Below are 21,754 nucleotides of genomic sequence, written 5' to 3' on the forward strand. Positions count from 1 at the left end.
GGAAAACAGATATATACAATCATAATCAGAATTGTCCTGAATATGAACCAGAATTGCACTGTTGAAAGCTTAAGGCACAAACAAGAGAGGGGGCTATGTTGGTAAAAGAGTTCTGAAATCAAAGGAGAACAGAACTTGAGAGAATTTGTGCAAATGAACAAATTGATTCAATATTGATGCAGATTTTACAATATTTATATATGATCTATGTAACTAACTGATCCTATTGCTGAATAACAATATGTGAAACTAACAAACTAACTTCCACATCTAGAGCCTAACTAACTCACAGTTGTTAAAACTGTCTAACTGATAACTTCTACTGTTATGAGCTAATAGTTGGCTAGTTGATGAATGCAACTTTGCTTGTACACAATCAAAGAAATTCTATATGTAAAGCAAAATGTAGGATAATCAGAATTTCAGAATTTCTAGACTAGTCTTGGTGGACAATTAACACTTTGTACCTTAATTGGAGTTGCAGTACTTTCTGCAACAAATTTTAAGAAAGGAACACATAATAACTAATAAGCTTCCATGAAATGATTTAGAGAAGAGTAAGTGTTACTTTACCATTGAATTATCTTGCATGAACAGAACAAATTGAATTGCCAATAGAAACATCCATCTTGCCAGAAACTCTAAGCTGGGGGGAATGAAGCCTGGTCCGAAATCATTCCTTTCCTCGGTTTTCTTTGCTTCATAAGAATGATCTCGAACCAGACAGCATTCCCCTCAACTTCTTCGTATCTATCGTACCTGTGTGAGTGAGTGTTGAGAAAAGTGGGAGCGAAGGGACTGAATTTAAGAGAGGCAGAGAGGACTTTTGATTTTGATGTGGCCATGCATTGTTTTTTCAAGGGGCCCCTTATATACGTGAAAGTGGGGAATGTGTGTTGGAATAACATGGTGTCCCACTAATGGCTCAATCTTTCCAGACAATTTTTAAGAATCTGTTGACTATTTTAGTAACTTATTTCTAGTTCAAACATGCTGTGCAAAAACATCATCTCTTCAAAATTCTTCTATAATTGATTCCAAAATTAGAATCAATTTTATGGAGAAGTTCTAGTGAGCAGCTTCCGAATTTCAAAATTGATTCGGAGAAAATATAAGCTGATCCAAAGATACTATGAATTTGGTGGAAAGAAAGAAACAGAGTTTCTAATTTCTAGCCTAAATGGCTGGTAATAATGAGTCATTCCACATTTGTATTAGTGTCAAAGTTATGTTATCTTGCTCAATTCAGTACAGTTTATGTCTTGGAAAATGAAAAGGAAAGCCAAGTTCATAGTGTAAATAGGGCCCCATTTGCATCATTGATGGTAAATGGTCTCAAATCAAGAAAGGATTGGTGGATTAGTGATGCAAAAAGTGACCATCTTTTGTAGCATATGTTAAAGGACTTGCAAAGCTTTCTTTATGTCCTACTTTCCTCATCAATCTTTCACCAGATATGTTACACAAGTCCTGACTCAAACATGTTACAAGTCCTAAGTCCTAACTTAGTCCCATTTGCTAGACTGGCTTTACACTGAAGCTATGAATGTAATCCATTTACACAACTAGTTACATGTATATGTTTGGAAATCCTTTCAAAATTCAAAATTAATTACGGAGAGGAACTTTTGTGATCAATTTTTTAGTGTCAGAATTGATTCTAAGGAAAAATAATTTGGTATAAACATGGTTCAAATTTGCCTAAAACATGCAAGAATTTCATACATATTCATAAATGTGTAAAGGGGCAAATTTTAGAAGCTGAAAACAGTTGCTTATAACTAAACATTTTGATTGGGGCAACCTAAACAAATATTAAGATTAGAAGTTTGGCGACTATGGTATTATACGTAGTATGCATAAATAAAATTTTATTGTGTATGCATTGAGTTATTTTTTATTTATTTATGAAAATTACTTCTTCATTATAGAGAAATAAAAAATACATCAGCTAAAATAGCGAAATTAAGAAAAGAAGGAAACTCATACCACCAACAAATATTTTGGTAATCCGAAGCTTTAGCAGCTAGTGCATGAATAAAATTTTATTGTGTATGTATTGAGTTGTTCATTGCTTACAAATTAAGCTGTTGTTATCATAGTGACTTTTTTTTTGTCAAAGTTTTCATAGTGACTTATACAGTGAGTAAAAGTAATAGGCAATGAAGTGTAGCTGGGCTGGTTTTTGGGCCGTTGGCTCTTATCCTTGTTATTTGGTTATTTATTTTTTGGTAGAAGGCAATAGAAAAAAATACCCAAAAACTAATGTCCCGAAAAAACTAGTTCCTACAACATCCGCTAAGAGGAGAGAAACAAGTCCATCAGAAGGACCCTACAGTAGATCAAAATCTCTAGTCCGGCACGCATCGGCCTTAACCAGAAATTCCGCACACACATTCCCGGTGCCTATGAAAGCATATCTCTCATGTTCGTAATCAAAACTACATGGACATGAAAATGCGACAGAGACTCCTCAATAAAAGATACCGCATGCAATGAATTAGAGTAGCAAATAGCAAGCCTTTAACCACACTCCCAAACCACCCTAAAACATTTAAACTATATCAAATTATTGTTGGCAAAGAAAACAAAAACAATGCATTATATTCTTTATCCAATAAGTTCTATTTTAAATAATCTACTTAACAGGTTCAATAATAACAATTCACATACCATAAGTTCTATTTTAAAAAATCAACTATAATAATTAAGTAAAATAGTGAAAAAAGAGCATGTGCAATTCCATTTACAAAGAGTCCAATATTCTGTTTTAACTGACAAACCATCGCTTAACCAAGAAGGGACACGCGTCAGTCGTTGATTGGTAAACCCTCCCTATATAACCGCACCGCTTTCATTTCTTGCAGAAGAAGCTAGTGCGATCTGAACTGTGAGAGAGTAGAAAGCAAAACTGCAACAAACTTTTCCCGCTCAGAGAGAATGGAAGTGACGGCGGTGACTGCTGCTGAGACCAGAATCGCCAAGATCAATGGCGGCGACGAGAACGCGAAGAAGAAGATCGTTCGCATTCAGGTTTCCAAGAACAAGAAGCCCTTGTTCGTCTACCTTACCCTCGCCAAGGTATCATCACTCTCACTCTGTTTCTCTTTTTTCGTTCAATCAGAATCCGTTTCGTTTCTCCTACTTGTTCTTGGATCAACGAACTAGTTTCCATTCATGTTGTTGATCTTGAATTTCTTCTCATGCTGCAGAAGTACATCAAGAAGGACATTGATGTTGAGCTCTGCGCATTGGGACAGGGTATGTTGTTCATCCCCAATTTTTCTTGCGTCTTTTATGAAATTTGGATTTCTCTTCATGAATTGGGGTTTCTGCTGAATTAGGTTCTTTCAATAATTTATGATTGCATTCTTGCATGACAACTATTTTCAATTTGTTCTTTAGAATTTGTTATTTGCACTCACTCAATGTCAACCAATCAAACCCTAAATGTCAAAATCGTGCACTCTTTTTGTGTAATTGAGTTTCTCAAATCTATGTTTCAGTATCGACTTCTCTTCATAGATTGGGATTTCTGCTCGATTATGTTCTTTCAAGAATTCACAATTGGGATTTCTGCTGGATTAGGTTCAAGAATTTATAATTGCGTGTGTGCATGACAACTTCAATTTGTTCTTTTACTCTCTACGCACTCAATGCTAACCAATGAAACTCTAAATGTCAAAATTGTGCATTCTTTTTGTGTAGTTGTCTAGTTGAGTTTCTCAATTTTATGTCATTTAGGGTAATCAATGAATTTTCAAATAGGGCAAAAAGTTTTAGATCAAGAATTTCTATATCCCAAAACCTGATTCGATTGTGTAAGATGAAAACAAAAAAAAAGTGGGAAAAAATGATGCTATTTCTTTTTGTTTTTCTAACTTGTTTTTTTAATCCAGCTATTCCAACTGTGATAATCATCTCTGAGATGTTGAAAAGCAATGGGCGGGCAATTGAGAAGAGTAAGATAAATCCTCTCCTTACAAAGCTTGCCAAGAGCAAAATGTTTGTTTAATTGAAGACTTTGAAGTTGAATTGAAATTGGTTTTCATTTGGGTGTATGACATGTAGATGTTATGATATCCACTGTTGAAGTTGATGATAACAAAGAGAGGGAAGGTCGTGTGTTTACAAAGCCTAAGGTTCTTTTCTTTGGCTTGCAATTTCCTTTGATCTGGAATCATTTGGTTTGCCATGAATAACTTGTCATTATTTCATACTGCTTTTTTGCACAGCTTGCTATTCTGATGGGAAAGGCTAGGGATGTGGATCAGAGTGCTACTGTTGCTGCAGCTGCAGCATGTGAGGAAGGTGCTGTCAGTAAGGCTTGAAGTAACAGAATGGTGCAAATAACAGGAGATAATGAAATTCTTCTGCTTGTAGTATGTGTAACTGGATTTACAGTCTCTGTAAATGTTCTTTCATTCTTTTAGCTTCTGTTGTGTCTCAGGAGATAGGTAATGTACATTGTGCAGTGTCCATAGTACTTGTAAAAGCAGTTTTGGCACTAGACTATTGTGATTTTACTCCTGTAATAAGTGTTCTTTGTATAGATGTAATTTCTCATATAATTCATGTCACCGGAGCATAATGAAATGTATTAGATGGTTTTTCAGCCTTTCTCTTCCTCCAGATGTGACATACAAAGAGGAGTGGTTCTCAATACAAACATTTTTTTCAATCACTAATGGCTATGTCTGAGTCAATATGGCATGTAGGAAGCAAGAAAAATGCAGAGTGAAAAGAGAGGTGATTACAATTTACAACCATATGGCATGTTATAATTTAGCTACACTAATTCTCATTGTTATGTTAGTTTTCCAAATGAAACCATACGAACTATTATGATTAGTTACAATTTCCTAAATTTTAGGGAAGAAAAAATACAATAACATATAAGTAAAAGAAATGTGTGCATTCATATATTTCTTACTTGAGTGAATTGGTACCATTTAACATCACTCATTTAGCTAACTATATGTGATGAACCAATCACATTTTGTTTCGTGTGATTTAGCAAAGCTCCTAAAATAATATTAAAGGCAATGAAGAAAGAAGGGCATCAATAGTGATCAAGCTAATGAAACCATTTGAAACCAATTGGTTTGGCACCCACCTTTTGGGTTTCGCACCCCACTTTATTAAAAACGGGAATTTAAATTCCGATTTTAATACGAAAAAAACGGAAATTAAAAAACCGTTATGTATTTTAGCATATGTGGCACATTTTCAACCGTTCATTGCATATAAAAAACAAATCGGAATTTTAAATTCCGTTTTGAAAACGGAAATTAAATTTCCGTATTGAATACATGAGGTGCCAAACCCAATAGGTGGGGTGCCAAACCCAAATCCCGTTTTTAGTTCGTCTTTTATATCAGTGTTGTGAAGGGAAACAACGAGGTGAGACAATCGACGAGGTGAGAATGGATCCACTGTCAGCTCTGAGAGAGTTCACGATGAGAGGGGAGCTCGACAAGATTGTCAAACTCAACGGCGAGTTCCGCTTCGGCGAGGAGTATTCCTTCCCTTGCTCCGTCGAGACGGCGTACCGCTCAACCAAAGGTAACCGCTACACCCTCGAAACCCTAGTCCACTATGTGAAGAACCACCACCTCAAACACACTGAGTATTTCCAGAACACCTTCGCACTCGGCATCCCCTCCGTCACACTCCCTGATCGGAAACCCATCCTCCACTACCTCCAAGGCACCCTCGCTTCCACCGATTCCATCGAGTACCGCCCTGAAGACCCTTCCTTCGCCCCCACTCCCATCATCCCCTCCATCCCCATCTCCCTTGACCAGCCCCCAAACAAACCCGACGACACCGAAATTGATTTCATGGCGTTGATTAGGGCCGCTGAGAAGCCGCTCAAGGATCGGGAGTCTCTTCTCGAGTGTAAGAATCGCGACTTCTACAGCGTCCTCGTCGCCGCCACCAAGCGCGAGGAGGAGCGCCAGAGGATTGAGTCGCACCAGAGGAAGGATGGCCTCGTCGCCAAGAGTCGGTTAATGGGTGGCGACGATAGGGGTGGAGGGTTTGGGGATGATTTGGGGTATGACCCAAACCCTAAACCTAAGATGCATTTGAAGGGTTCTAAGATTGGGGAAGGGGTTCCGATTATCTTGGTCCCAAGTGCGTTTCAGACGCTGATTACTATCTACAATGTGAAGGAGTTTTTGGAGGATGGGATTTATATTCCCACTGATGTTAAGGTTAAGCAGATGAAAGGTACCAGGCCTGACTGTGTCACTGTGCAGAAGAAGCTTAGCAGAGACAGGGTTGTTGCTGCTTATGAAGTGAGGGATAAGCCTTCTACTCTTAAACCAGAAGACTGGGATCGTGTGGTTGCTGTGTTCGTCTTGGGGAAGGAGTGGCAGTTTAAGGAATGGCCTTTCAAGGATCATGTTGAGATTTTTAATAAAAGTCAGTGAATTTGATTTTACTTCATTTCAATCTAGGCTAGTTTAACTCTTTCGATAACTACAATTTCCTTAGCTGATTGTTATGAATGTCGAATGACCCTTTTGAAATCCTTGCAGTTATTGGATTTTTCATACGTTTTGAAGACGATAGTATGGAGTCAGTTAAGACTGTGAAGCAGTGGAATGTAAAGATTATCTCGGTGAGTTTTTAGTTCAAAATCAGTGCTCTCCTCTGCTATTTTCCGATGTTTTAAGCTCTTTGAGTTGTAGTCTAACCAAACATTTCTTACTTGATGGCAGATTAGCAAAAACAAGCGACACCAGGACAGGGCCGCAGCATTGGACGTGTGGGATAGGCTAGAAGAATTTGTACGGTCACGATCACATTCTTGATCTTAGTACTGTATTTAGAGGCCACTGTATGTAATTTATTTTTTTTAAGCTCCTCACATCAGAATGTTACAATTTTGCTGTCTTGCTTTATCAGATGATATGAGATATAAGTGATTCCAACTTCCCATAGTAGATTTTTTGTACTATGAGTTTAGTACATGGACTGATATCCTTTGTGCTTGGAAGACTTATATGCTGATGCTCCATAGAATTGATGGAATACAATTGTAACAAAGTTTTAGAGTTATGCTACATGTCTTAAAATTCATATAAAAGTTCTTATCCTTAAAAGATTATTTTCTGAGCAATCGTGTGAAACATTTTGCTTTGCTTGAACATCTATTTTTCGCCAGGAGTTGTAAGATGGACTGAGTTAAATTAGAGATCTAAGCTATGCTTTATGTCTTTGTATGGTTATTCTTGTCTTTCTCACTCAGGGTGGACATTTTAGTTTGTTATTTTTGTCAGATGTGGTTTTAGAGAGATCAGATATGGCTCTACCTTTGTATTTTTCATCTTTGTGGTTCTTGGTGTTACTTTTTTTTTCCTTTTCTATTGTAGTAGATGCACTATTTATTTGTTGGTTCAGCGTGCTAGTTCGCTACCGCAATCAGATTCCCAAATTTTGAAACGCCTTTGTGGATTGCATAGGGTTGAATGTACTCAACTTCTTAACTCATTTCACTTTGGCTTCAATTCATGACAACTTCTTGGAGGACTAACGTGTAAATGGGCTTTTATGCTCTTACATAAACTCTTCTATAGCTAAGAAAATTAAAGAAAACCCATCCATTCCCATGTCTAAGTCTAAGAACTAAGAGGATAGTACTAGAAATTGCCTGTCTTCTAGGAACTTGGTCAAATTCCACTGCATTAAAGCTCAGTATCATTTAGTCCTGGCAAATTCATGGTGGAATTTTCCTTTAGACATTAGTAACGTCTAACTGTTGCTTCTGCTACTTCAAGATATTCATTGTAGGTGTTAACACAATTAAATGAAGAAACCTTAAGATATTCTTGCATGCTTCCTTTGAGTCCAATCTTGGTTTCATACAAAAATTTTGAATGATTAAAGTTCTGAATTAGAGTGTAAACTAGACTTATAGCTCCTTCAGACTACTAGTATCTTGACAAAGCCTTCCATTGCCTCGTCGATGTTTATTGTATTAAAATCATTTTAAAACATTGAAAGGATTCATTATTATGGGATTTGACTGTTGTTGTTAGGCTATTTTCAGTGATATTGTTAGTAATTCAGTTCATTGATTCCAGTGATATACCTTGTTAATAAGATCATGTATGCAAACCACAAGTTTCAATCCATCTTTATTGATAAAGTATAGAGAACAAATCTTTCTCACAATACAAAACTATGTTGTAATCCAGTAGAGGTCACACAATTACACAAATGAATACATTAAACAAATAACAAGGGAAAAAAAAAACATTTCAACTGAGAAGCCCACTGATTAAAGAATCAGTATGTTCTGAAAGTTGAAGCATACGTTGCTGCCAAAACAAGTAACAGAGGAATGGATAACTTGATGGAATTCCCACTGGATGATCCATCACCTGTTGTGGGTGTGCTTTTTGATCCGGTTCCTGCAAGTGAATGTCAAGTTGAATGGTTAACATGGAAAAGGGTCACATTGGATAAACATCAACTAACATGCTTGGTTCAATTTGATGAATTAACATTCAGTACCTGATGGACCTGAATTTGGAGACTCTGCTGCTGGTTCTTCTGGGGAGTTTGCTGGTGTAGCAGCTGTGGACAAACATAATGCAAGTTAGCAGAAAGATAGGGACTAGAACAGGATCTACTTATCATAGAAATTACACATGCTCTTTGAAGTTTCTACTTGTTATCATGGTACATATTTGCATTGTATCTAGTCATATATTCATAGTCAAGGATAGGGACTAGAACAGGATCTACTTATCATAGAAATTACACATGCTCTTTGAAGTTTCTACTTTGTTATCATGGTACATATTTGCATTGTATCTAGTCATATATTCATAGTCAAGGATGGATACACTTTTGAAGGTAGAAAATATGTTGTCTTACCTGTATTACACTGACTGGTTGGTGGGGTCTGGACCTTGCAAGCACCAGGCAAGGCTAGGGCTTGAGTTTGGTTGATATTGATCCCCAATGATGATGCACCCCCGCCGAGAACCTGACACAGGCATTGTGGTTGTGAACGCACCACAGTGGCAAGCTGTGAGCAGCATCCTGAAGAGGGGGTTGAGGAATTTCCTGTAATATAGTTTAGGCATGGCGACAGGCTCACTAGCACATTTGTACAACTCGATTGTGCTGCAGCTCCTGCACACAGCATGGCCATTACGACCAAAATCAAACCCATATTCATTTTTCTGTGTGCCATTGGAATAGGTTGATGCAGATATGTTAGAATCGTTTGTGTGTGTTTGTGTGCTGTGAAGAGTGTGGTTTTGGAGCAACGATGCATGAGCTTTTTGTAGAGAAAGGAGGTAAGAAACTGACAATTGTAAGGTGGTGTAGGTGAACTACTACTGTCCAATGGGATTTGTTTGTTTTTTGGTAGCAGCGTTATATTGTTAGTTAAGATGTGAACCTGGACTCTGGGACCTTTGTTGAATAATTATGATATTACATGGAAATTTCTAAAGTCAGGTCGGTTAAACGGATCACCAACTTTTGGCATCTGAGGCTTTTAGAAGCGTCTTTTCTAACTTTATGATTCATCTTTAATATATTAAAAACTGCTGACTGAAAAATATGACCAAAGAAAAAAAAATCCAGGTGTCTTAACAGAGTGACAATAACGTGTCTCCAGGTTTGGGGAGTCTTAGAATCAATTTTCATCTATTAGAATCCCTTCATGGTGCTTATATAGAAAATTAATTTTAGTCCCAAAATCAATTTTGTGAGAAGTTAAGAGAATAACTTTTGCGATAGACATAATAAATTGTGACATGTCCTATAAGCGTATACAAACATAAATAACTTTACTTTCAACTGATTTCTCCATAACCAATTTTACCAAAATTAATTCTATCAAAATCAGTTTTCACAATGGTTAATACTTACACATGAGGGGATTGGTAAATATGTCTAGGGTAACTAGCAGACTATTGACATGGTAAGCTTTTTAGTTACAGATTTATTCCAGCATCTATCAAAGCATTTAACTAGCCAAATTCTACAGGATTTGAATTGATTAACTGCTACTGGGATTCGGTTATCCACCCAAGCAGCTGACCTAAAAAGAATGATTTGACTTGAAACTTACCAACTCGATAATTAATTATCAAAGATGCCAATAATTTGAGCCAACAGTAGTTCAGTTTGTTTCACTGATGAATAGGGTAGAATGCTTCATATGCCACTTGTTAAGCTTAACAGGATTAGCCAAAATGGGTTCTATACTATAGGGGTTGCAAGCCTCTTCTTCAAACTCTTTCATTTCCCCTTGGTTAGTTATGGTAGTTGTGCTTTTGAACCAACTTTGAAGCCACCTATTATTTTCCTTATGCTTCTCTTCTTCATACACTATCTATAAATTAAGTTCCCCTACTTGCTCTTTTCAAACTATCAAACCTCCAATTCAAATCCATTTTTTCTTCTCTACTTCTGAACACTACTAATTCTCTTGATTATTGAGTTTCTTAGCCAAAACCTCTGAACTTTAGAACATGGAGCGTTTTGTGCCTCTAGCTTTGGTATTAGCCATGGCTATATTCATGGCTGCACCGGGCTACGCCCAGATCAACACACCATGTAACGTATCAGCGATAAGCACTTCCTTCACCCCTTGCATGAGTTTCCTCACAAATAGCAGTGGCAATGGAACCTCACCTACTGCAGAGTGCTGCGACTCCATCAAATCCCTCACAAGTGGGGGCAGGGACTGCTTATGTCTCGTTGTCACCGGCAACGTTCCCTTCAGCATACCGATCAACCGTACATTGGCCATCTCTCTTCCTCGTGCTTGCAAATTGCCTGGTGTTCCACTTCAATGCAAAAGTATATATATCTCTCTTCAATCTTTATTTGTTTGTTTCTAAACTTCAGTTTTGTTCTTTTTATCAATGAGGCTAATTAAGATGTTATTTTCTGCCTTTGTTATTTTCAGCTTCTGGTTCACCTCTTCCTGCTCCAGGTATTGCCAACACCCCAATATGCGGAAAATTTCTTTCATGAATAACTTATTTGAGCTTATCTTCTAACATAAGCACTTATAACAACCGGTCGACTAAGCTCATGACCTATTTTTAAGATGCTCTTAAATTTATAACCTGCTCAAGTAAGTTTATGCTTAAGATACATACTCATGAACTATTTTGAGCTTTTTTTCAATGAAACTTTTCAAAATAAGCTTATGCATAAGCGATATGTGATAAGCGCTTATTGTTGTAAGTGCTCAATTTAGCTATTTGCCCAAACTCACCAATAAATCTTCCATTTTAACTTACCTTTTGAGTGATTTTGATTTATGTTGGCAGGACCAGCATCTCTTGGACCATCTTCTTCCCCTGAATCTACCCCATCTGCTACATCTCCTAGTCCTCAAGGTATATTTATCTTGCAATAAGACAATTGAGCACAAGCAGTTGTTTCTCAAGTTTGAATACTAATAGAGTCATGTTGTTTTATTTGAACAGGTTCTTCTTCTGCACTTCCCTCACCAGTTACACCTTCTCTGGCTCCATCTGACTCAACCCCTCCTCTATTGACTCCATCATCTTCAACCACGGGAAGTGGCCGCTCTAATCTGACCCCATCATCTGCTGTGCCATCTTACAGTCTCTTCCCTTCATTTGTATTCATTGTATTTGGATTTGCTGTTTTTAAACACTACTAGGTTGGTGTGTGTTTGACATCCTCTGCGGATGTAGATGTGTCTAAAATGTTGCAATATGTTTGGCTTGTGTGTTGGATTTTGGCTCAGATTGTTTAAGACCCGCATTTGGGGTTGTATTTGTTTATCAAGATAAAAGGCTTTGATTGTACCATTTATGTAACATGAGTGCATGGAAAGAAAATTGAAGTTATTTTATTCAGTCAAAAGAAGTTCATTTTCTATTTTGCTCATTTAATTATATCTTTTACTTCTCCATTTAAATTGGAGTGTGAGTGAAACTTAAGTTAAAAATATCTTAACACTTTAATTACACACATTGAGAGATATAGTAAAAGAAGAGAGTAACATGAAATATATGGTGTACGAGTTGTGATGTAAAGGAAAATAAGATACACCATTACAGCTAACAATGAGACTAAGAGTGATTCTAAAGAGGCAACCCAATAAATTGTTTTGGTCCTAAATCCCAACTGAGACAAAAGTGTTGAACTTTGACTCTCTTTACAGGTTGGCTATTTTGTTTTTGTTAAAATGTCGTGTCACTTTTTGATTGGCTGTGTTGTGTTAGGTTTGAGAAAATCATACCCATAACATTATCACAACACCAAGAGCTACCATTCAGACAGTTGACTCGGTTCTCTCGTTTCCCTCCTGCCAACTCCTACGATTTTGAATTGTTTGATCCATGGCCACCACCCTCCTCCTCCTCCTCCTCCTGACTGTCCTCGCAGTCGCAGAGGCGGCGTCAAGCGGCGGCTGCACCTCCCCCAAATTTCTCTGCTCAGGTTTAGTTCTTAGTTATGAATTAAGAACGATTCATTAATTCTGTTAGTTAAGTTAGTTACTTAGCTGGTTACTTAGCTAACGGCATTCCATTATTGTTTGTTGTTTTCCCTCACAGTATCACCAGCTCGAACTCTTCCTTACAGCGCAGAAACATTAATAGGGGACAGGGTCTCTCGTTTAGGTGGGTCATTTTTCTGTTCTGTTTCTATTCATTGAAATTTTTCTATTGTTGATTCTAAATACAAATTCAATTCGGATATTAGTTTCTATGAAAATTGCCTTAGATAGAGTACTTCAGCACTTTTCAATTATTTTTGCAGAGATTCACAATCGCAAAGGTGGTTCCCGCGGAGGAGGTGGAAGTAGTTCAGGTGGAGGTAGTAGTTCCCATGGGGGAGGAGGGTCTTCTTCTGGAAAAACGATACCCCGCACAGGCGCCGGAGCAGGCGCAGGAGCAGTGGTGGTAGGAGCAGGTGCAGGTGCAGCATCTTTCACTCCTGGGCACCGGAGGACTAATGGTACAAGTTCCAGCATGGCCGGTAGATACAACAATTTGCTACTATCTCCAACGCTTGCCATCTTTGTCACAAGAGTACTACTCAATATTGTATAGTTTTAGTGCTGAATGAATATGTTGTTCCCACTCATTGCTAAATTGTTGCTGTTACTGATTTGCAATGGTTATAGTGTAGTTTACATGGAAATGTATATAGTTATAGGCAAAGAGAGATGTTTGAAATGTGTAGTTTACTTCTGTTTGTTTGTACTTGTCGGCGAAGTCTAATGTGTGTTACTTGGAAGTGGAGGAGGTGGAAGTGGAGGTGGTTCACGTGGAGGAGGATGGCCTGTGCCCCGCAACGGAGACGGAGCAGGCGCAAGTGGAGGTGAAGAATTTTTCTCTCAGTGGCACGGGTGGAAAGATTCAAGTTCAAGCTAGCATGGCTGGTGGATACAAGAGTTTGCTACTGTCTCTAATACTTGCCATCTTTGTCACAAGCATACTCTCAAGTCTCAACACTGTGTAGTTTTACTAGTGTTGAATGAATATGTTCCCACTCAATACTCATAGTAGTTATAGTCTAATCCATAATATTGATTTTCATTACCATCATATCATATAGTTTACATGGAAATGTACATAGTAGTTATAGCCAAGACTTGTCCTGTTGAGCAGGGGTCCTAACTGATCCTGTTTCTAATCCATCTTTCATGGTAAAAGCTACATGTTAGGTTTGTTTCTTACAATAATTTTCATGTGGTTGTTGCGATTAGTTCGATTGCTAGCATTGCGGAATGAGCTTATTTTATATTTTGCACTGAATATAACCTACCATAAGTAATCTTTAAAATCTCATATCTTCTCCCATCACCTAAATTCTAGCTTTGCTTTCATTGCTAGAATAGATAGTGCTCTTATAAATGATCAATGGAGGACTCTTCTCCAAGAAGGAGCTAGAATAGATTGTGCTCTTATTTTTGCAGAAACAGAACATGTGGATCCCATGGGTTGTCACACACCAATTTACCCAAAATTCCATAAATTTATTTGAGTGATTTGCAAAAAGAAATTACTCAAGAGGAAATCAAGACTACTCTTGATCAAATGGAATCTTTTAAAGCGTTTGGCCGCGATGGTTTTCATACAATCTTTTTCCTAAAGTATTGAGTATTGACATATTGTTAGTGATCAAGTCACTGCTTTTTTTGACTAGTTTTTCAAAAGAAAAGTCTAGAAGTAAGTATAGCGGATATTTTTGTGGTTTTTAATCTAAAAACACATAATCCTTCTAGATTTAAGGAGTTAAGGCCAAGTTCTCTTTGTAATGTGGTTTATAAAAGAATCACAAATGTCTTGGTGAATAGAATAAGACCTTTGTTGAATGAGATCATAAGCCCCCTGAAAAGCATTTTCATCGTGGGGAGAAGTGTTAAGGATAATGTAATTGTCCTTTAAGAGTTTATTTTCATCAAAAAAAGGCACATATGAAAGTTGGGGATCTATTGATAAAACTTGATTAGAAAAGGTTTATGACCAATTTGATTGGAGATTCCTTGAACACTTAAGGAATTTGGCTTTCCTAAAAGTGAATTCAATTAATCATGATTTATATTCTTATGTGAGTCTTTTCATTCTTTCGAATAAGGAGAAGTTATATAGTTTAGACAAGAGGATCAATTGTCCCCTTACCTTTCATGATGTGCATGAAAAGGTTAAACTTGGCTATCTCAAAAGCCAGCAAATAAACGCAGATTAAATTTTTTAGAAATGGGTAAAGTTTGTCACATCTTTTGTTTACATGTTTACAGATATGTACTTATTTTTATAAGAGCCAAGAAAAACCACGTGAGGCAAATAAAGGATCTTCTTAGCAAATTTAGCAAGGCCTAGAGGTTTAAAATAAATGACGGAAAGCAGGAAAATTATAAGGCCTAGAAATCTGGCTGACATGAAAAGAGATTAAACACCCATGACATATCTTCATACCGCTTCTACTATCTCTCACAAGCACAAAAGACCAAACTCGAGCTGAAACAATGACGCACTTAACTTCTCAAGTTTTATAGAAATCCCCAAACTCCATCGGCCACTAACTTAAGCATCGGAGTGCCTTGCCTGAGACCCTTCTTGGACCTAAACCCTAAACCCTTCACACTCCTCCCCACTAGAGTTCAATCGCTCATCTTCAATCAAAATCTTATGGGTGATTTGACCAAATTAGTATGATCAATATGGATATAAGAGTGTGTAATATTTGAATTAGTAGGGATTGAAGTTTATATGCTCTCTGAGCCTAACTGCGAGAAAATATATCACTACACATTTTGGAAAATACTATTGAATATCTAAATATTTGTGTTTCTAAGTATACCCCAATAATCTTCTCTTGTGGGAAAATATGTATTTGTGAGTTATTATAGGTAATTATAGCTATGCCTCTGTCACATTAGTTTTTAAAATTAAAATTGAAGTGTGAGAATTAATCAAGGTTGTTATGATAAAGTGTTGTATAATTTTTCAATTTTTAAAAATTTGATAAACTGGAAATCAAATGTGCATTGGTATTATATATAAATATAATCATCATCGCCATAATTTCTAATCTTACACATCACAACACAAAGAGATCATTCAGAATATTGACTGGGTTCTTGATTTCCCTCCCATTCCAATTCCGACGACTTTCTATTCTTCCATGGCCACCGCCCTCCTCCTCCTCCTCCTGACCGCCATCGCAGTCGACGCGGCGGCGACGCCTCTTCCTTCAAGCGGCCGCTGTGCCGTCGAGCTAAGGACATCGTTCTCCCCGTGCCTGCCTTACGTGTCGTCTCCCCCCAACAACCTCACGGGAACCGCTTCCACCGCGTGCTGCGACGCCTTCTCCGCCGCCACCGCCGTGGACTCCCTCTGCTTCTGCCACCTTCTCCGTGATCCTGTCATCCTCGGTTTCCCTCTCAACACGACGAGACTCCTCTCACTCTCTTCCGTTTGCCCAACCGCCCCCAGATTTCTCTGCTCAGGTTCGAATTCGATTCTCACTTGTCAGTTACGAACGATTCATTCTGTTACTCAGTTTGTTACTTCGCTAACGGCATTTGATTCTTGTTTACTTTTTCTACGCTCGCTCGCTCGCTCACAGAATCACCGGCTCTGCCTCATCTCACCATCGCAGAAAAATATGCAAAATCAATTCATTCTGTAACCGCTTTGGGTGAGTCATTTTTCTGTTATTTATTCTAAATTCAAAATCAATTTTGAGAAAAAGCACTTTTCATTCATGACTAATATTGTGATTAACATGCAGGCGGTGGAGGAGGCCGTGGTGGAGGAGGTGGTTCCCGTGGAGGTGGAGCCAGAGTATTACCTTTCTTTCCTGGAGGAGGAGGAGGGGGTGGTAACAGAAAAAGTGGTTCAAGTTCAAGCATGGCCGGTGGTGGATTCAAGAGTTTGTTAGTGCCTCTAACGCTTGCCATCTTTGTCACACTCAACACGGCGTAGTGGTTTTAGTTCTGAATGAAATTGTTTCCACTTTTCAGAAATATTGTTGCTATAACTGATTTTCAATATCTCAAATACTTAGTTCTAATTCTGTACATGCAATCGTCTTCAATTCATTCTTGTTTCTATCCATTTTTCATGAGAGAGAAAGAGTAAACAACAATAAACAATTTGTTTCACAACTTTGCTGATCAGGTCATTGTGCCTGCCATGTTGTGATCGATCATGGAATTTTCGTTTGAATTTCAAACAAATTGCAATTCCGTGTTAAAATCCATGGTTCTCACAAAACTAACTAATAAAGTCAACATCATTAACAACTTCTAATCAATTTATTAATTCCAGGCTAGGTTGACTTTGTTTTAAAGAAATTTCCTTTCCCTGATATTATCCTCATCAGTATTTATTTTTTTTAAATATGGAATACATTTACGTGCTTTTAACAATTATCAAAATTCTTATAAAAAAAAACAATTATCATAATTAGTCCCCATGTTTTCAAAAAAAAAAATCATAATTAGTCCGTGAATGATATTTCAAGGGATAAGAATTAGGAGGCATGTAGGTTGGGTGAGGGAGGTCTAGGAATCAATCACAACTTATACCTCCATTGTAAGTTCAATTATGCTATCTGATCGGGGGAACCAACCAAGACTGCCCAAGAAAGGGTAGGGAGAGAGGGTAACTGTGAAGCAGTGGAGTGAGGGAAGCAGTGGAGTGAGGGGAGCGTGGGGTGATACGCTTGTGACTGCGGTGGCAGGGGATAGTTGAGGTGATTCGCATCCTACCCCCAGCTGGCGATAATCGTCCATGATGTGATCGGTTCACTACACGTTCGGGCTAGCAAGGTCGTCTCGGGTCGCTGGTTAGTAGTAAGGGCTAACCAGGCGGAGGGTGTGGTAGGTCTCACCAACTCCCAGAACAATGGTCCCCTAGTTCTGGTCCAAAAGAATTGTAAAGCTTGAACTAAGAAGGTGATCGTTCTTACCAACTACCATAACACAATCTTTAAGTTTCCACCAAAAGTTCCTTCAATTTTTAAAACTTTAAATTCTAAGATTTAAAATGTATTTCATGTAATTGTACTTCAAGAGTTTATTTTTCATTAAAAGAACGCAAAAAAATGAAAGTTGAGGATCTATTGATTTGATTTAGAAAAGGTTTATGACCAATTTGATTGGAGGTTACTTGAACGCTTAAGGAACTTGAATTTCTTATGAAGCGCATTCAATTAATCATGATTTACATTTTATGTGAGTCTTTCCATTCTTTCGAACAAGGAGACATTATATGGTTTAGGCAAGAGAATCAATTGTCCACTTACCTTTTCATGATGTGCATGGAAAGGTTAAGTTTGGCCACCTCAAAATCCATTTTGGAAGGACGATGAACACCAATTAGAAATTTTAGAAATTGGTAAAGTTTGTCACATCTTTTGTTTACGAATAATGTACATTTTCTTAATAAGAGCTAGGAAAAATCAAGTGAGGCAAATGAATGATCTTCTTAGCAAATTTAGCAAGCCTACGAGGTTTTAAAAAAAATGAGGAAAGCAAGAAAATTATAAGACCTAGAAATATGGCTAGCATGAAAACAAAGTGAGTATTATCTCAAGAGGTTTTATAATTAGAAACAAAGTGAGTATTTATTTTTCTAGTTTATCATTTTAAAATGTATTTTCATCTCCCCTCATAAAACATTATCTAGAACACTAAATAATGTTCTCTTAAAAATTTTAAGTGGAGAAATATATACAAATAATTTATTTTCATAAGTAGACATTTATTTTGAATTGGAGAGTACATATATCTAGCTTTTTTATGTACAAGAAAATTCTGTTAGATAGAACTCGAAATAAACAGAAGAGACTCTTTAGTTTGTTTCTTTGAAGAGTTAATCATGCCATTCTTGTGTGAAAAGCTATGAGAAGAAGCACATGTACATTGCTATTTATACGAGGGGTTGTGTAAATGACCCATGATAAAGTTTGGGTTAAATAACCCATTATCCAATGACATTGGAGATAAGTGAGTTGAAATTTTTATATTTTATTTATTAATTTATTTCCAACTCATTTATCTCCAATGTGATTGGTTAATGAGTTATTTAACCCAAAGTTTATCATGGGTCATTTAGATAACCCATTTATACGAGTACCAAACATTTTCCATTTTGATTAAGTGGCTGCTGTGGTGCCTCCTCCCAGATGCAGGTATGGTGCCTCTGCCTAATTGGACCAGTAGCAACAAAACATGTACTAAGTGAGGTGTCTTTTTCATTTATCCTGAATTGATTTTTAAATAATATTGTTTTAGAAAAAAAAGTTTATATAATTACTAATCGGTCCCTAACTAAATCAGTTACCACCGTAAAATTAATTTTTTAACCTCCTTCCCATTCAAGTGATATTACAATTGTTCTTCTTATGGGAAGGAGGAGAGACAAGTTGCAGAGAAGATCTTCTCCCTCACCAGCAACCCTAAATCCTCTTTCCCCTAAATCCTCTTTCTCAAAGCCACCAACTTCATCTTTCAACCCTAAATCCTCTTTCCCCTCACCATGTCAATGAAACACCCCACTCAGGCCACACCAAAACACTCCAAAAAGATTCGAGTTGAGTTCACCAGAAGCAACGCTCGATCCGATGATGAATCGTTCCTCCGCCGCCGATGACTCCGCTGGCTCCGCCGTCTCCGACGAGATCATACTGTTCGGGTCGTGGTTGATTCGATGAGGAAGAGTGTCGGTATGAACAATCTCTCACAGTACGAGCTTCCTCAAGACGCCAACAATAACAACAACAAACAACAACATCAAAGACGTTCTCGCCGCCGATTACGCCTCCGCCGACGACGCCGCTCCTCCCAACTCCAGCAAGCACCAAAACACTCAAAAAATGCAAACTTTGAGTCTGAATCTCTGTTTCCCTTTCTCCTTTTTTTCTCTGTTTCGTTTCTCTGGCCTTGGGTCTGTACTATTTGTTACTCTTGATCTTCATAAAGTTTTGAATTTTGAACAAATTTCAGAAACCGTGTTCAGAAATTACTGGGTTTATGTTCATAAAGTTTTGATTTTTGAATGCATTTTTATCCATTTTCGTTCATCTTCATGTCTTGTGTTGTGCGATTTATGGATCTCTTATTGATCAGTGAAAGAGAACGAAAATGGAAGACGAAAAGGGTGATGTTTGGGTTCCTCCTCTCTGAAAGATGAAGAAGTGTGAGATTAGGGTTTACTAGTGTGTTGAAGATGAACCAAGAACAATAGAATATGAACCAGCAATGTCTCTAGGTAAAAACGCATATTAACTAGAGACAATTTTCTAACAATTGCTAAAAAACCCTTCTCAAAATTAATATCACAAATTATTTCAAATTTTTAGAAAAAACGGAAATTGATGGAAAATTAAAAATCTTCAATAATAATTGCCACATGTCTCTTTTCTATTTGACAGACTACATGGAGGCACCACACCCACATTTTCCTACCGGTACCACAGAATTCACCTTTTGATTAATATTGAGAGAAAATCATACTGACATGCCGATTCCGACGCCCACCGCCCTCCTCCTCCTGTGTGTCCTGGCACTCGCAGAGGCGGCGTCAAGCGGCGGATGCGCCGACGAGCTAATGTCGTCGTTCTCTCCGTGCCTGCCTTACGTCTCGTCGTCTCCCCCAAACAACCGCACAGAAACTGCTTCCGTCGCGTGCTGCGACGCCTTCTCCGCCGCGAACTACCTCTGCTTCTGCCACCTCCTCCGAGACCCTTCCATTCATTACCATGCAGGTGGCCATGGTGGAGGTGGTGGCCATGGTGGAGGTGGTGGTTCCCATGGAGGAGGTGGTTCTCATGGAGGACGAGGGGGTTGGGGACATTTCTTTGGTGGGGGTGGTCACGGACGAAGGAGTGGTTCGAGTTCTTCAAGCATGGCCTGCGGATACAAGAGTTTGGTACTGCCACTAATGCATGCCATCTTTGTCACACTCTCAAGTCTCAGCAATGCTTAGTTTTAGTGATCTGAATCAACATGTTCCCACTTTCCACTCATTGCTAAAATGTAGTTATAGCCAAGAATTGTAGGAAATGTTACTGGTACTTTTAGTTACACTTGAACATTGTGTTCATTTCAATAGAGAAATTGAGGTTGAGTTCTTCACATTATCACATATGCAATGCAATAGTCTTCAATTCCTGTTTGTAACATTTTTTATGACTACTAATTAAAATCAAGTCAGCATGATTAAGGACTGATAATAAATTAATTAACTCGAGGCTCGGTTTACTTTTTCTAAGCAATTTCCTTTCCCTGTTTTTTTGTCTTCACTCTTCATTATAGTATGTTTTAAACTCATTGGTGCTTACTAACTTGTTTCCCTCGTCCCCTCCTATACCAGTCATTTTCTCTTAGCCTAGTAGCTTACTAAGAGAAGTAATCTTGGTGGTTCATGTGTCTCATCTTCAATGACACTTAATCCCTATTTGCGAGCCTACTTTATCCAAAAATAAGAGTAAAATCAATTCATGAAGAAAAAAGAGACTGAGTTATAGTATTTGTTTTGAACTACCAATTACCCAAACCATCTCTGATATGGAATAATCATTAAGTTAAGGTAACACACTAGATTATGAACTATACTTATTGTTATAAGATCATATCATGTATGTACATGATTCTCTCTTGGTATATAACAACATGTGTATAAACATTTCTCACGTACACACTATATATCCAATCCTAATTATAATTCTCTCTCAATTTCGTTGACTTGAGTTTTAGAGAAAAGTTGAGAAAGGAAAAACATTTGAATTAATGGCATTGGAGAATATCATTAGTTCTCCCACGTAGGCAGTAGTCGTTGCCTTCATGATTGCAAGAGGATTAGTAGGTGGAGGAGTTTTGGCCAATGCTGGCAAGAAGTCCTTAAAGAAAGTAGATATTTCCTATGATCGATCAATCTGGTCTAGATATGAGAAACCTCTCAACCTGTTAATTGCGTTCCACAGTAAAGGCATTGGTCATATGAAACGTTCTATTGTCATAGACTATCAATATCACAATCTGCATAGTGTTTGTTGATTAGGGCAGCTCCACTCATATTTCAAACGAATGAGACTAACCAAGAATGATTTAATCTTTTATGAATGAGATTTAATAGTGTTAAAAAAAAATCTATATCACCTTGGTTAGATATGATAAGATATTAATTATATAATATTTTTTACATATTCTAACACCATTTTAGATGGTTAAATACTATTTAAAAAAAAAAGGCATTTCGTGCTATAAAAAAAATAA

General features: G+C 37.6%; 5 protein-coding genes across 5 annotated transcripts; 4 read left to right on the forward strand and 1 right to left on the reverse strand.

Moving 5' to 3' along the window:
- The first annotated feature begins 2,882 nt into the window (after nt 1-2,882).
- LOC130735946 (uncharacterized protein At2g34160-like) lies at nt 2,883-4,688 on the forward strand. The gene is made up of 5 exons (XM_057587813.1): nt 2,883-3,081; nt 3,213-3,261; nt 3,900-3,962; nt 4,072-4,142; nt 4,236-4,688. The coding sequence occupies exons 1-5, from the start codon at nt 2,941-2,943 to the stop codon at nt 4,329-4,331; spliced, it is 420 nt and encodes a 139-aa protein (XP_057443796.1). The 5' UTR covers nt 2,883-2,940; the 3' UTR covers nt 4,332-4,688.
- Nucleotides 4,689-5,385: 697 nt separating this feature from the next.
- Nucleotides 5,386-7,068, forward strand: LOC130741361 (protein CDC73 homolog). The gene is made up of 3 exons (XM_057594240.1): nt 5,386-6,429; nt 6,546-6,628; nt 6,729-7,068. The coding sequence occupies exons 1-3, from the start codon at nt 5,427-5,429 to the stop codon at nt 6,819-6,821; spliced, it is 1,179 nt and encodes a 392-aa protein (XP_057450223.1). The 5' UTR covers nt 5,386-5,426; the 3' UTR covers nt 6,822-7,068.
- A 1,053-nt stretch (nt 7,069-8,121) lies between these two features.
- LOC130741363 (non-specific lipid transfer protein GPI-anchored 5-like) lies at nt 8,122-9,295 on the reverse strand. Its single transcript, XM_057594242.1, has 3 exons — nt 8,893-9,295; nt 8,527-8,589; nt 8,122-8,423 (listed from the first exon to the last, which is right to left on the reverse strand). Exons 1-3 carry the CDS (start codon nt 9,212-9,214, stop codon nt 8,299-8,301), a joined length of 510 nt encoding a protein of 169 aa, XP_057450225.1. The 5' UTR covers nt 9,215-9,295; the 3' UTR covers nt 8,122-8,298.
- Nucleotides 9,296-10,276: 981 nt separating this feature from the next.
- On the forward strand, nt 10,277-13,520 carry LOC130741362 (non-specific lipid transfer protein GPI-anchored 20-like). The gene is made up of 6 exons (XM_057594241.1): nt 10,277-10,836; nt 10,946-10,972; nt 11,316-11,384; nt 11,475-12,459; nt 12,576-12,641; nt 12,781-13,520. Exons 1-4 carry the CDS (start codon nt 10,506-10,508, stop codon nt 11,672-11,674), a joined length of 627 nt encoding a protein of 208 aa, XP_057450224.1. The 5' UTR covers nt 10,277-10,505; the 3' UTR covers nt 11,675-12,459; nt 12,576-12,641; nt 12,781-13,520.
- A 2,030-nt stretch (nt 13,521-15,550) lies between these two features.
- Nucleotides 15,551-16,552, forward strand: LOC130735948 (non-specific lipid transfer protein GPI-anchored 25-like). Its single transcript, XM_057587816.1, has 3 exons — nt 15,551-15,979; nt 16,099-16,170; nt 16,264-16,552. Exons 1-3 carry the CDS (start codon nt 15,655-15,657, stop codon nt 16,455-16,457), a joined length of 591 nt encoding a protein of 196 aa, XP_057443799.1. The 5' UTR covers nt 15,551-15,654; the 3' UTR covers nt 16,458-16,552.
- The last annotated feature ends 5,202 nt before the right edge of the window (nt 16,553-21,754 follow it).

The sequence above is a fragment of the Lotus japonicus genome, chromosome 2 (assembly GCF_012489685.1).
Source record: "Lotus japonicus ecotype B-129 chromosome 2, LjGifu_v1.2".
NCBI classification, from domain to species: Eukaryota; Viridiplantae; Streptophyta; class Magnoliopsida; order Fabales; family Fabaceae; genus Lotus; species Lotus japonicus.